The following is a 14,336-nucleotide window of genomic DNA, read 5'->3' as shown; positions in this document are numbered from 1 at the left end:
GCCTGTCTCCTGCGAAATTGTCTTAAGGTTGGTCATCAAGTTCGGCAATGCAACTCCAGTAGTTGTCGTGCATGCGGATCTAAGCACCACACTCTGCTTCACCTGGGAAACTCACCTTCCTTTCCTTCACAAGAAGGAGCACAGATTCCATCTGCACTGCCTTATTGCGCAGGAGTTTAGTAATGATATTGTGCTCTTAACAACGGCTAGCGTTTTAGTAAAAAACCGTTCCGGGGTTTTCGTTCCCTGTCGAGCTCTACTCGATTCGGGCTCCCAACTGCATCTAATAACGTCCCAATTCGCAAATCAGCTTCAATTAAAGAAAATAAAATCTTCAGCATCTGTAACTGAAATAGGAGATTCCAGTTTTGTGACGGACGGTCACTCGGTCAATATTACGATTCAGTCCCGAACTTCCGAATACTCAGCCAACATTACCGCGGTAATTGCTCCGAACATTACAGAGCGACAGCCTAGCTTCAACGTCGACATTGGCAGCTGGAACTGTAAGGACCTTTTTCATAGGCTGGGATAAAACTCAGTCCGGCCAGGGTCCTCTACAGTTAAATTTGTAGAAAAGTATTGGGACGAAACTGGACGGGGAGTTGCCGCGGCGATTTGTGGGGAAAGGAGGCCAGAGTATCCGCGTTGCACCGAGTAAGCAGCTCTAGCGCAACACGGCACTCGAAAGGTATAGTGGAGGTAGGGGCAGCTCCCGGCGAAAATACTAACGAAACGAGCGGCGTAGCCGATCCCTGAGAAAATACCAACAAAACTGGACGGCGTGGCCGTTCCCCCTGGATGTGCGACTCACAAGCTACTGGGGTAGGGGGGGTAGGGATCCGAGGGGAGGATGGCCGGAGGCGACCCTTCCCTGTGCTCCCTGTGGTCGATCGAGTGGTCGTTTGCACTGAGTAAGCTTCTCTGGCGCAACACGATTCCCGACCGGCACAGATCACTGCACGTGGCTCGCGACTACCTAAACCGTATTTGGGGCGGGGTTCCCAGGAGAGGGTGGCCAGAGGCGATCCTTTCCTATGCTCCTTGTGGGCGATCGGGTGGTCGTTTGCACTGAGTAAGCAGCTCTGGCGCAACACGATTCCCGACCGGCACAAATCACTGCACGTGGCTCGCGCCTACCTAAACCGTAATTGGGGCGGGGTTCCCAGGAGAGGGTGGCCAGAGGCGATCCTTTCCTATGCTCCTTGTGGGCGATCGGGTGGTCGTTTGCACTGAGTAAGCAGCTCTGGCGCAACACGATTCCCGACCGGCACAAATCACTGCACGTGGGTTCCCGAAAAATGCACAAATTCACACGGACACATACTTCTTCATTCTCTCTTGTCTTTATTATTCGCTAGTACTACTACTACTACCCCTACTCGCACTCAGTCTGATCGCTATTGTCTGTCCCACTTACTCCTTGGATCCGGCGTGCCGACGCTCGTGCCGCTGTACCACTCCGGGTTGAAGTCCGCTCCTAGGTCTGATCGCCTTGGCTGCCATTCGAGAATGAGAGCGAGCTTCCGCCCTTGCGGCCGCATGTAAGCCCGGCTTGCCGGGTTTCTTCGTTTCCCAACACAGTTTCTTATCGAACCTCCCGCCTATCGCTATCGGCACTATCAGCTGTTGGCCCTCGGTCGACCAACACTGGGTGGTTTTCCAGCCCTGGTGCGCGCAATATTTAAATCGGATAGGCTTAGCTTCTAGTTTGAACTTAAATAAATTGCCTTCGTGGCGTAACGACGTATATTATAATTATATTATATATTATAACTTATAAATAAATGGCCTTCGTGGCGTAATCTCCAATTGTATGCCTTCGTGGCAGAAAGAATAGAAATGGCAAAATGTGGAGGGTGTGTTTCACGCATCCTCACACCCCCCCCTTTCTTCGGCGTGATTATGGCGGAGGGAAACGATCACCTCCCGCCCGGCGGTGACAGTGACTCGGAACCGATGACCCACGACCTGGTGCAGGTAGCGCACCCTCCGTCGATCCTGCTCCTGGATGGATGCGACTAGGGCTGTAGGCAGTCGTCGCTGGTGGGTGTCTACCCTCCTCCATAACTTGTCCAGCGTCCGGACACTCCCAGAGGGCTTGCAGGACCTCATCCTCCTCTTCCCTGCTGAGGAACAATTTCAGGTCCGGTTCCCAGCCCAGCTCGCTTGGTGCGATCGTGCGGCCGGGAGTTTGCGGTACGGAGCGCGCAGAGGTGCCCAGGCCCGGCAATATTGGGTGCGGCGATCGCTGGCTGTGCGGTCGAAACATCCCTTCCGGGGTTCGTGGGGAGCTTTGCAAACGTCCGGGCGTTCGTGGTAGCGGACTGGTATAGTGGCTTCCACCTCCTGGGGGTGACGTCTGTCGCGGCGTTCTGGGAGATGCCCTCGGGGGCCGCTCTGGTGGTGATCCGGGCGATGCCTCTGGTAGGGCCGGCGGTGGCGGGTCTACGAAACCCTGGGGAGCGTTTCCTCCGACTCCTGGGTCCTGGCCAGCAGCGGGTCCTGCGTCCTCCTCGTTGGCGTCGTCCTCCTCCTCGTTGGCTTCGTCCTCCTCCTCGTTGGCTTCGTCCTCCTCCTCGTTGGCTTCGTCGGAACCGTGCCCGGAGCTGAGTCTCCTCCCAGCGTCGGCTTCCCCAGGCTCTGGGTTGACGTAGCCGCCGTAGTCCTCCCAGGCCCGGTTAGCTTCGTCGATGACCGGCTGTTGGGGCGCGCGAAGTTGCCCGGCTCCAAAGCGACCGTCCATCGCCACGGAGGAGTCATCGGAAGACATCGGGCTTCCCGAGGGTCATCGTTCGGCATCCCACCGGCATTGCTCAAGGTAGCCGGGTGCGAACGCGTGGCGCTCCTGGCTCTGGATCCAAGCATCCACCGAACGGTGAACTGTTGCCGTCCCCGGTTCGCCGGATTCGAAGACCTGCAGCCGTGCCAAACGGGCCACAGTGGGTGCTGTTGGGTCGTCGTCCTCGTCCCCCGATGCTCCAACTGCAAACGCCGCAGGTGGCTCGCCGCTAACTGCGATGCTTGCGTCCGGCGACCACGGCACGGTGGAGATGGAGTCGCCGTTACGAGCTTCGCGTGACTGGAGGCTGAGGATTGGGCTGAAGCTGGGTGGTGTGGGGCTCCGGTCTGACAGGACCGAGTCCCGGCTGGGGGGTGCGCCGTCGTTGGTATCCGTGTCCGAGTCACGGTGGTCGACCGGTTGGTAGACCCCTGCGACGAAGTATGGGTAGAAAGGCTCCATCCTGTTGTTGTAGTTCCGATCTGTAAATTGCTAGAATATTAGCCTAGGCCTACGTTCCTTACTGGCCCTGCCTGAGTGCGAGGATCGACTTATCTAGTGGGTACAACTCTCAGCTTAACCTAGTTTTCTACTAAAGTTATTACTACGATGCTTTGGGTACATTCGTCGACTCCCTTATGTTGGGAACGCGCTCTCTCCGGTGGCTTCTTCCGGGTCCCCTAGTTGGTCACTGCGTTGGTGGTACTCCTTCAGGTCGCCTACTCCTGCTGTTCGCCTCTTCCTGTTTTTCTTATGTTGTATTCTGACGATATTCGGGGAGAGGAACTTCAGCACCTTAAATGGCCCCGAGTACTTAGGAGCAAGCTTCGCGTTAAAGCCTTCGCTGGCCTTTGACAGGTGGTGGAGGCGGACCATAACCTGTGATCCGAGCTGAGGTCTCCACTCGCGACGTCGCAAATTGTAGTGGCGGCCTTGTTCCTGAGAAGCCATCTGGTTGGTTTCCAGCGCAGTGCGGGAAGCTTCCTGAAGTCGTTTAGCTCGCTCAGTGGGGTCCAACAGCGACGAGTGTAGACCAGGCGTGACCACATCAAAGAGGGCCCCTGGCAATCTGGGTTCCCTACACTGCACCAGATAGGCGGGGCTGAAACCGGTGCTATCTGAGATGCTCGTGTTTATGGCTAGCGAGATCTCTGGCAGTAGCTGATCCCATGTCCTGTGATCCTGGTCCACGTACTGGGCTATCATTGTCTTGATGGTCCGGTTTGCCCGTTCGGTGGGGTTCTGCTGCGGGGAATAGGGAGCTGTGTATTCCAGTTTGATGCCGTTAGTGCGACAGAATGTCTTGAAACCGCGGCTGGTGAACTGCGTGCCGTTGTCGCAGATCAAAGCGGGATATTATCCTTTCCCGAAATCCAAACTCCAGTTGGGCGGCTGTGGCCTTCTTTAGGGGTATGATCTCGACCCATTTGGAAAAGACATCTATAAATACGAGCAGCATGGTATTCCCTCGTCGGGTCCGAGGAAGAGGTCCAACGAAGTCGGCTCCGACGAGCGCAAATTGCTCCGTGGGATGGCGGGTGAGCATTTTGCCCGCCGGTTTGCGTTGACTCACCTTGTATTGTTGGCAAACCAAGCAGCTGGTGACGTACCGCACAACGTCTCGATGTAATCCCGGCCAGAAATATCGTTGGGCAATCCGTCTGCGAGTCTTCCGGATGCCCAGGTGACCAGCAGAAGGGTGGTCGTGGCATTCCTCCAGCACTCGTTGTCTCTGCTCCCGAGGCACGCAAAGCTTCCATGGGTTGCTGTTTCCCACGTCTGAGGTGTGTCCGATGTGTCGATACAGCTGTCCGTGATCCAGAGTGTAATCCTGAAACTTTCCGGGGCGCCTCTGGACTTATTCTTGCATCCTCCGGATCCATTTGCACTGAGTTCCGTGTTCCGCGAGCAGCTGAAGCATCCCTAGGGGTTGTCGGGAGAGGGCGTCGGCGACAACGTTGTATTTGCCCTTCCGATAGAGGACGGTAAACTGGTATTGTTGCAGCTCCAGAGCCCACCGGGCTATACGGCCCGTGGGGTTTTTAATCGAGTTCAACCACTTGAGAGCGAGGTGATCCGTAATCCCGTCAAACTGGTAGCCCTCCAAGTAGCAGCGTAGCTTCCGCGTGGCCCAAACTATGGCGAGGCACTCCTTTTCGGTAGTGGAGTAGTTTTCCTCGGCTCGCTCGAGGCGTCGACTTACGTAGGCGATGACCTTCTCCTCTCCATCGATGCTCTGAGTGAGGACTGCTCCAAGTCCTGTATCCCTTGCATCCGTCTGAAGCTGGAACTTGTATTCAAAATTTGGGCAGGCCAGTACCGGTGCGGCCGTTAGTCTGGCTTTGAGTGTCTCGAATGCCTGCTGTTGGGGCTCCTCCCAGCTCCACTTGACCCCCTTCCTGAGGAGTCGGGACATGGGCTGAAATCCTGGACGAAGCGTCGATACCAAGATGCGATGCCCAAATGGCGACGGAGTTCCTTGACGTTGGTTTGGCGGGCGTAGTCCCTGGATAGCAGCTATCTTATCTGGGTCCGTCCTGATGCCTTCTTCGCTGATCAAGTGGCCTAAGTATACCAGCTTTTTCTGGAAAAACTTGGACTTGCCTTGATTCAGCCGAAACTTTGCTTCCCGCAGTCGTCGGAAGACTTCCCTGAGATTCCTGGCATGTTCCTCCCACGTCGCCCCGATGACGATGATGTCATCCAAGTAGGCAAAGGCGTGGGGTTCCATATCCGGCCCGATGACGCTGTCAAGGGCTCGCTGGAACGTTGCTGGGGCAGAATGCAGTCCAAAGGGCATGACTTTCCAGTGGAAGAGTCCACGCCCAGGGACGGTAAAAGCCGTGCATTCGCGGCTTCCTTCCGCCATAGGGATCTGCCAGTATCCATTCTTAAGATCCAGCGTTGAGATGAACCGGGCGTTCCGTAGCCGCTCCAATATGTGGTTGATTCGTGGGAGTGGGTACGCATCGGGTATGGAATGTGCGTTGAGTTGTCGATAGTCGACGCACATCCGCATATCCCCTGTCTTCTTCCGCACGAGCACCAGCGGGGCACTGTGCGGGCTACGGGAGGGCTCGATTCGGTCGTCTCGTAATAGCTCGTCCAACTGCTGATTGATTATGCTCTGCATGGCAGGGTTCTTTGGATAATACCGCTGCTTTAGTGGCTTATTCTCCCGGAGAGTGATGGTATGCTCGGCGATCTCCGTTGGCCCGCTTAGCTCGTCGAAAAGCTGTAGCTCCTCCTGCAGAAAGTGGGCGGTTTCCTCGGCGTGAGGTTCTTCGGTCACCTGTAGCCTGGTTGGGTCCTCCGCTACAGTGGCCAGGTGTCCGTGGGGACAGTGGCTCCGGAACGGGTTGTGCTTCCGTGCGCTGGCTGCGTCCGACTGGGCTGGCAGCTGATATACACCGATTTTCCGTTGTGGTTCCCCAGGCCCAGGTGAGGTGGCTGGTTTGCGCGTGTGAGTTTCCACCGTTGTGGTGGCCAACAGGGCGCTCGTGGAGGGGCGTCGAAACGGGTTCTTCTCCTTTGCCGTGGCGGCGTCCGCCTGCGGTTGTAGGCCGTACCTGTTCTCCGTGGTGATGCAGGTTCCCGCGGTGTCGCCGGACGGGTTCCTTGACAACGGGGGTCCCGAGGGGTCAGGACTTGTCTTCCGCACTGGCGCGTTTGGCTTTATGTGAGTCCTCGGAGCAGGCTTTGGAACTGTTTTGGTCCCCCCCTCGGTGCCTTGCGATGATTGCGGCGTACCGGGTGTGCTTGGGGATTGCGCGGTTGCGGCCGTAGGAGTCGCCCGCGTATCTGGGGTTGGTTCTACCTTCCGGGTGGCAGGTGGGGCTAGTTGCAAGCAGACTTGCCCGCAGATTAGAGTTGCGCTGATGGCGCAAAGAAAGTCGATGCCCAAAATCACTTCATCCAGGATCGTTGGCAGGACTAGTAGCGTCAGCCCGATCTGTCGGTCGTTTAAGCCGACTTGCGCCCGGAGGGCCTTGGTCACCTCTTTCTGGGATCCATCCGCCAGAGAGATGCGGGAGCGGACTTCTCTGCTGTTTCTTCCTGAGTCTAAGCGCTTGGCGATCGCTTCGCTGACAAAGCTTCGCGAGGCTCCTGTGTCAATTGTTGCCGAGAAAGGTTGTCCCTCGATGGTAACATTGGCAACAATTCGCCCCCCCGCCAGGCGGAGTGGGGAATCTAGTGATGGGGGAGCACCGAGTGGGTCACCGCGGGCTCCCGACGTGGGCGGCGACCCTGGCCGTTTTCCGTCCGGCGGCAGCAGTCGATGGTACGGATGCTTCGTTTCCCACAGTCCCAGCAGTACATCAGCGGTGGGTTTCGGCATTTTCGTGTGAAGTGTCCAATTTCTCCGCAGCGGTGACAAGCTCGGCCGACGTCAACCGGTGGTTCCGCTTCCTGGGCGATCATCCCGTTGGATATCGCCGGCCTCCTGGGTCCAGAGGGCGTTGGAGCGAGAAAGTTCTGGAGTCGAGGTGTGGGTCTTCCGCTGCTCTCCCTGCCGGAATTCCAGCTTGCGGTTGGAATTAGGGCTGCATGTCGAACGGGGTCTCGATCCCGTGCGATTTCGAACGCAGTGGCCAGTTGGGTAAGCCCCTCTAGTGGGGAGAACTCATGTCGCCGTATGAAAAGCTGGTACTCCGGCATCAAATTCTCGTAGATCCGCTCGAGCTCCTGGCCTAGTGAGTACTTGGCGCGTTGCATCATCAGGCGTAATTCCACTACGTATATTTTGAAGGGCTCGCCCACTTGTTGTTGCCTGGTCCGGATGGCATCTTCTAGGCTCTGGTAGTACCGCGGAGGCAAGAAAAACTCCAGAAACTCTCTCCGGAAAGTTTCCCATGGCTCGATGTGCATTTGGTATGCCCGGTACCAGCCTTCGGCGCGGCCTGAGAGAAGTCCAATGACGGCCCTCGGTATGTCACTCGTTCTCACATTGTAGGCAGTGGCACCTTCCTCGATGCGTTCTATAAAATGAACGGGGTCTGACTGTCCGTCAAACAGTACGCCCCATCCTCGCAGTTTCTCGGCGAACACGGCCGCGGATATAGGGCTGTGCGGAAGATGGGCGGCTGGGTTGGCGGCCGGTATCTCCGGTCCAGTGCTTTTCCGTAGGTTCCCTAAGCAGGGCACGGGAAGCGTGTGGTCCTCAATTCCGGGCATCGGTGAGGTGGCCCGACTGGTGGACGTCCACTGGGTGGGTGCTTCCGAATATATTGCCTCCAGTGCGGCAAAGCGCTCTCGTAGAGCCGGGCTGTGGTCTCCTCCTCCGATGAAGGATGCCAATCGTGGTCGTAGTTCGTCTACTTGGCCGTTCGGGTCAAGTCCAAACTCTTTTAGCAGAGCCTGCAGCTCGTCCTTCCATGTTTGCGGTCGTGGAATCACCCCCGGATGCGGTGAAAAACCTGTCGTCTTCCAGTCCGGCAGCTGCCGGATCAGGCTTTGATTCTGCGTCCTCTGACGTTTTCTTTCCCGAGACACTGGGCATACGCGCGGTGGCGCTGCCGATGGCTCTGCTGGGGATCACTCGGTGAGCGCTCCTAGTGGCATGACTGGGCGCTGGGCGCACGGCAGGTGCTGCTGACGTGCGGCACTGGCTGACCGATGTGGTTGCGGCTAGCGCTCCCGTTGGCGCTCGGTGAGTGCGGCTGGTGAGCGGCAGCGCCGATCGTTGGGCGCTCCTGGTGGCGCTCGTAGCGTGGCTAGTGACCACGTATCCGGCACGGTTGGCGCTGCTGAGGGCGCGGCTGGGCGCTGCTGATGGGCGCTGCTGTGGGCGCGGTGATTGGCGTTCGGTTGGCGCTGCTGATGGCGCCTGTTGGGCACTCCTGGTGAGCACGTGGTGGGCGTTTCCCGTGGCGCGACTGATGCGCGGCAGCGCTGATCGGACTGTTGCCCTGCTTGATGGCGCTCGGTGGTAGCCACTCGTGGGGCTGTGCGTTGGGCGCGGATGCCGCTGAGGACGCTGCTGTGGGCGCTGCTGGTGGCGCTCGGTGGTGCAAATGACGCCGCCCGATGGACGCTGAACGCTGCTGAGGGCGCGGGGCCGCTCGTTGCGCGCTCCTGGTGACGCTTGTTGTGTGGCTGGTGACCACGTGTCCGGCGCGGTTGGCGCTGCTGTTGGCGCTGCTGGTGGCGCTCTGTGGGCACCTGATGGCCACGTGGGTGGCACTGCACGGCGCGGCTGGCGGCGCGGGTGACGCTGCTGAGGGCGCGGTGGCCGCGCTGTGCGTGCTCCTGGTGGGCACGTGGGTGGGTGCCGCTGGTGGTGCACTGACGCCGATCGCTGGGCGCTTGTTGGGCGCTGCTGTGCCGCTCTGGGGGCGCTGCTCGGGGCGCGGTATGCGCTTGACGGCTTCGTGGGAGACCACGTGGCTATGTGGCGCTCCGGGAGTGGGTTGGCATTGGCGGGCGCAGCGTTACGGGATCCCCTACTCTAACTATTCCTGCGGTCTCCTATCTTTCTCTAAATCTCGTCTACTGGACATGGGTCTTTAGGCCATGCGGTTGGTGGTAAAAACCCAACTCTCCTGAAGGATATCTAGTCGTCCTTATTCGTCCCTGTTCGGGCGCCAAACTGTAAGGACCTTTTTTATAGGCTGGGATAAAACTCAGTCCGGCCAGGGTCCTCTACAGTTAAATTTGTAGAAAAGTATTGGGACGAAACTGGACGGGGAGTTGCCGCGGGGATTTGTGGGGAAAGGAGGCCAGAGTATCCGTGTTGCACCGAGTAAGCAGCTCTAGCGCAACACGGCACTCGAAAGGTATAGTGGAGGGCGGGGCTGCTCCCGGCGAAAATACTAACGAAACGAGCGGCGTAGCCGATCCCTGAGAAAATACCAACAAAACTGGACGGCGTGGCCGTTCCCCCTGGATGTGCGACTCACAAGCTACTGGGGTAGGGGGGGTAGGGATCCGAGGGGAGGATGGCGGGAGGCGACCCTTCCCTGTGCTCCCTGTGGTCGATCGAGTGGTTTGCACTGAGTAAGCTTCTCTGGCGCAACACGATTCCCGACCGGCACAGATCACTGCACGTGGCTCGCGACTACCTAAACCGTATTTGGGGCGGGGTTCCCAGGAGAAAGTGGCCAGAGGCGATCCTTTCCTATGCTCCTTGTGGGCGATCGGGTGGTCGTTTGCACTGAGTAAGCAGCTCTGGCGCAACACGATTCCCGACCGGCACAAATCACTGCACGTGGCTCGCGCCTACCTAAACCGTAATTGGGGCGGGGTTCCCAGGAGAGGGTGGCCAGAGGCGATCCTTTCCTATGCTCCTTGTGGGCGATCGGGTGGTCGTTTGCACTGAGTAAGCAGCTCTGGCGCAACACGATTCCCGACCGGCACAAATCACTGCACGTGGGTTCCCGAAAAATGCACAAATTCACACGGACACATACTTCTTCATTCTCTCTTGTCTTTATTATTCGCTAGTACTACTACTACTACCCCTACTCGCACTCAGTCTGATCGCTATTGTCTGTCCCACTTACTCCTTGGATCCGGCGTGCCGACGCTCGTGCCGCTGTACCACTCCGGGTTGAAGTCCGCTCCTAGGTCTGATCGCCTTGGCTGCCATTCGAGAATGAGAGCGAGCTTCCGCCCTTGCGGCCGCATGTAAGCCCGGCTTGCCGGGTTTCTTCGTTTCCCAACACAGTTTCTTATCGAACCTCCCGCCTATCGCTATCGGCACTATCAGCTGTTGGCCCTCGGTCGACCAACACTGGGTGGTTTTCCAGCCCTGGTGCGCGCAATATTTAAATCGGATAGGCTTAGCTTCTAGTTTGAACTTAAATAAATTGCCTTCGCGGCGTAACGACTTATATTGTAATTATATTATATATTATAACTTATAAAGAAATGGCCTTCGTGGCGTAACGACTTATATTGTAATTATATTATATATTATAACTTATAAAGAAATGGCCTTCGTGGCGTAATCTCCAATTGTATGCCTTCGTGGCGGAAAGAATAGAAATGGCGAAATGTGGAGGGTGTGTTTCACGCATCCTCACAGAACATACCAAAAAATATACAGTTAGCTGGCCCAAGGTTTTATGCATGTGGATCTTTTAATCGGAGCCAGCCTCTTTTTCGAGCTGTTGTGCGTTGGCCAAATCAAGCTCCCACCTGGATTACCCCTAGTTCAAAAGATGCGTCTGGGTTGGGTTGTTTCTGGAGGTTATGGCTTTTCCAATGACTCGGCTTTAATGTCGTCTCAAGATGTACTTCTCGCTAGTAGAGAGAATAGTTTCGATCGGTTAGATGATCTTCTTCGACGATTTTGGGAAGTGGAAAGCTGCGCCGAGCCCATTACACGCGCTACTAAGGAAGAATTGGACTGTGAAGCATATTTCGTAAGACACGTCGTTCGTTTGCCAGCTGGTGATTATTCTTTTCGGCTGCCTGCCAAAATCAATCTAGATCTTTTGGGAGAGTCCTACCAGCAAGCTTATCGAAGATTCTTGTCCCTAGAGAGAAAGTTGAATCGTCAGCCAGCCTTAAAGGCTCAATATGCAGCATTCATAAAGGAATACCTCGATCTAGGACATATCTCATCAGTTTCTGCCGCTGACATCGGGTTGTGCCGATACTTCTTGCCTCATCATTGCGTCATAAAGGATGATAGCTCCACTACAAAGTTTCGCGTAGTTTTTGATGGATCGGCGGCCAGTTCCTCAGGCTATTCTCTCAACGATGTTCTTATGGCAGGCCCTGTTATTCAGCCTAAGCTGTTCCAGATTCTTCTTCGGTTTCGTTCACACCCAGTAGCAATAACAGGAGACATTTGCAAAATGTACTGTTGTGTTAGGGTTCAGCCTGAGAACAGCCATTTGCAATGCATTTTGCGGAGGGGTTCCCACCAGGACCAATAGCGGGTGTTTAAGCTAGACACCGTTACTTATGGCACGAAGCCATCATCATTTCTGGCATTGCGAGCTATGCATTCCGCTTGGGGCTGAGGTCATTTTTATGTGGATGATTTGATATCTGGAGCCAAGTCCAAGGAAGAGGCAGTCATCATTATGGATCAGGCATCAAAACTTCTAGCCAAGGGAAAATTTAAGCTTAGAAAGTGGTGCTCAAATGTGTCGACTGTTTTGGATGGAGTTGCAGACAAGGATAAGGAGTACTATTTGAAGTTTGATGATGGCACTGATTTTGCAAAAACCTTAGGTCTCGCTTGGGATCCAGTTTCTGACCAATCATTGTTTTCCTTCTGGTCTTAAAGTCAACATTAAGCTCCTGCAGGCGATCTGTCCTGTCTGCAATAGCGCGATTTTACGATCCTCTCGGGTTAATTGGACCTGTGATCACAAAATCGAAAATTTTCCTTCAACAACTGTGCAAGGAGAAGTTATCCTGGGATGAAAGCCTTCCTGAGTCACAGAATACGGAATGGAGTGCTATAAGTACGAGTTTTGGGCAGATTAAGCATGGGTCATTTCCTCGGCTGGTTCGTTCTCCAAACTCTGAGAGTGAAATTCATGGATTTTGTGATGCCAGCATAGAAGCATATGGTGCCTGTGTCTACATCGTTTGCAACGGTCGATCTCAATTACTTTGCTCAAAGTCAAGGGTAGCCCCCTTGAAAACACTCACTGTGCCCAAGTTGAAACTGTGTGGGGCGGAACTCCTCTCTAGGCTCATCGCAGAAGTGGCTGGGACGAGTGCATTTGAGGGAAAGGTTTACTGCTGGAGCGACTCTGCTGTTGCGCTTTCATCCGAGACGAGCAGTCCAGATTTAATATATTTGTAGCGAACCGAGTAGCTGCCATTCAAGAGCTAACTGAGTCAGTGGAGTGGAGATATGTTCCAACTTCTTTAAATTCAGCTGACATTCTCTCCCGAGGTGCTTTTCCTGCTGAGCTCAACGAGTCTCCTCTCTGGGCTCATGGACCAAAATTCCTCTGTGGCCCCAAAGCTGACTGGCCGACCCCAATCAGTGCTGAAAAGCCAATGCTTGAGGTTCGCCGGAGGATTCTACTAACAAAATCTCCATACGAAGACATAGTGGCCAGTTCAAAACTTGCCAATTCCTTTGCTGCCCTTCAAAGAATTTTCGGATACGTCTATAAGTTTAGTAATCGCATCCATCGCCCTACGCTCACGGTGTCTGACCTTCAAGGCGGTACGCTGCTGTTGCTTCGTCTTGTCCAGCGCTCACATTTATGGGATGACTTCAAATCATTGTAGTCAAAGGGAATGGTGCACTCCTCCAGCTCGCTCGCAGCTCTTTCGCCATTCATTGACCAATTTGGGCTTCTTAGAGTGGATGGCCGGCTGAGAAATTCTTCTCTGGATTTTAATGGGCGTCATCCAATTATATTACCACGGAGTCATTCGGTCACTATTGCCATTATTACTCACTTTCATGAACGCAATCTGCACACTGGGCCACGGGCATTGCTCGGCATAATTCGATCCCAATATTGGCCTATTGGGGGGAGGAAGACGGTTATGAAGGCATTAGATGCTTTCGAATGAAGCCTCGAGTAGTGAAACATATCATGGCGGATCTTCCAAAGGAGCGACTTGATGGATCTCATGCGTTCGAAGTCACTGGCATTGACATTTGCAGTAAAATGCTACGTTTGCGCCTTCATTTGTTTCGCCACGAAGGCTATTCATTTGGAGTTAATCAAGGATCTCTCTACGGTATCGTTTCTACATGGCCTCAAACGATTTATATGCACTAGAAGAAGGCCGCGGCAGATTTGGTCTGATAATCCAGCCAACTTTGTTGGCGCTCGCAATGAGCTGCTCGAACTAAGGCGCCTATTCCTCAGCAGTGATCACCAGAGAGCTACGTTGGATTTTTGCCTCGACCATTAGTCTCGCTTTCAGAAAACCCAGCTGATCTGGAAGTATTAACCCCAGCACATTTTTTGAATGGTGGTTCGCCTTCCTCTTTCATCGAGCCGGATTTGACCAGTCTTAACTTTAATCGCTTGGATGGATGGCAACGCGTGACTTACTTGCAGCAGATCTTCTGGTCCCGATGGAAGGAAGAATACTTAACATTACTGCAGCAGCGGTCCAAGTGGCGCACCCCAAAACCTGGCATGGTTGTCGATGACTTAGTTCTGGTCAAGGACGAAAACCTTCCTCCCATGAAAAGGCCCCTCGCCAGAGTGATCGAGCTTCTGTTCGGTGGAGATGGGGTTGCTCGAATTGCCGTTCTGAAGACAGCATCAGGAGTGACAAAGCGAGCAGTAAACAAGCTGTGTCTGCTTCCCCTTAAGGATGATGTTGAATCCCAGGCTTCCAACGGGGGGAGTGTGACGGGTCACGCAGCCGCAGCAGTTAATTAACTTAATTCGATCTCTTATATTAATTGCATCGCGAAAAGTAGCTCTCTCTATCTAGCTCTCTCGTTATACCCGTTACTCGTAGAGTAAAAGGGTATACTAGATTCGTCGGAAAGTATGTAACAGGCAGAAGGAAGCGTTTCCGACCCCACAAAGTATATATATTCTTGATCAGGATCACTAGCCGAGTCGATCTAGCCATGTCCGTCTGTCCGTCTGTCCGTCTGTCCGTC

General features: G+C 54.8%; 1 protein-coding gene across 1 annotated transcript; it reads right to left on the bottom strand.

Moving 5' to 3' along the window:
• Positions 1 to 2,788: 2,788 nt before the first annotated feature.
• Positions 2,789 to 13,254, bottom strand: LOC139354952 (uncharacterized). Its single transcript, XM_070999231.1, has 2 exons — positions 10,285 to 13,254; positions 2,789 to 3,264 (listed from the first exon to the last, which is right to left on the bottom strand). Exons 1-2 carry the CDS (start codon positions 10,406 to 10,408, stop codon positions 2,789 to 2,791), a joined length of 600 nt encoding a protein of 199 aa, XP_070855332.1. The 5' UTR covers positions 10,409 to 13,254.
• Between the last annotated feature and the right edge of the window lie 1,082 nt (positions 13,255 to 14,336).

The sequence above is a fragment of the Drosophila suzukii genome, unplaced genomic scaffold (genome assembly GCF_043229965.1).
Source record: "Drosophila suzukii unplaced genomic scaffold, CBGP_Dsuzu_IsoJpt1.0 scf_5, whole genome shotgun sequence".
Taxonomy (NCBI): domain Eukaryota; kingdom Metazoa; phylum Arthropoda; class Insecta; order Diptera; family Drosophilidae; genus Drosophila; species Drosophila suzukii.
The sequence above is the reverse complement of the archived record's forward strand: the minus strand, read 5'-3'. Positions and strand labels throughout refer to the sequence as shown.

Coding starts and splice junctions, on each gene's coding strand:
- LOC139354952 (XM_070999231.1), bottom strand. CDS start 10,408: ATGCGGCCGCAAGGGCGGAAGCTCGCTCTCATTCTCGAATGGCAGCCA. Junction 3,265..10,284: donor CGGCACGCCGGATCCAAGGA/GTAAGTGGGACA, acceptor AGCAATTTACAG/ATCGGAACTACAACAACAGG.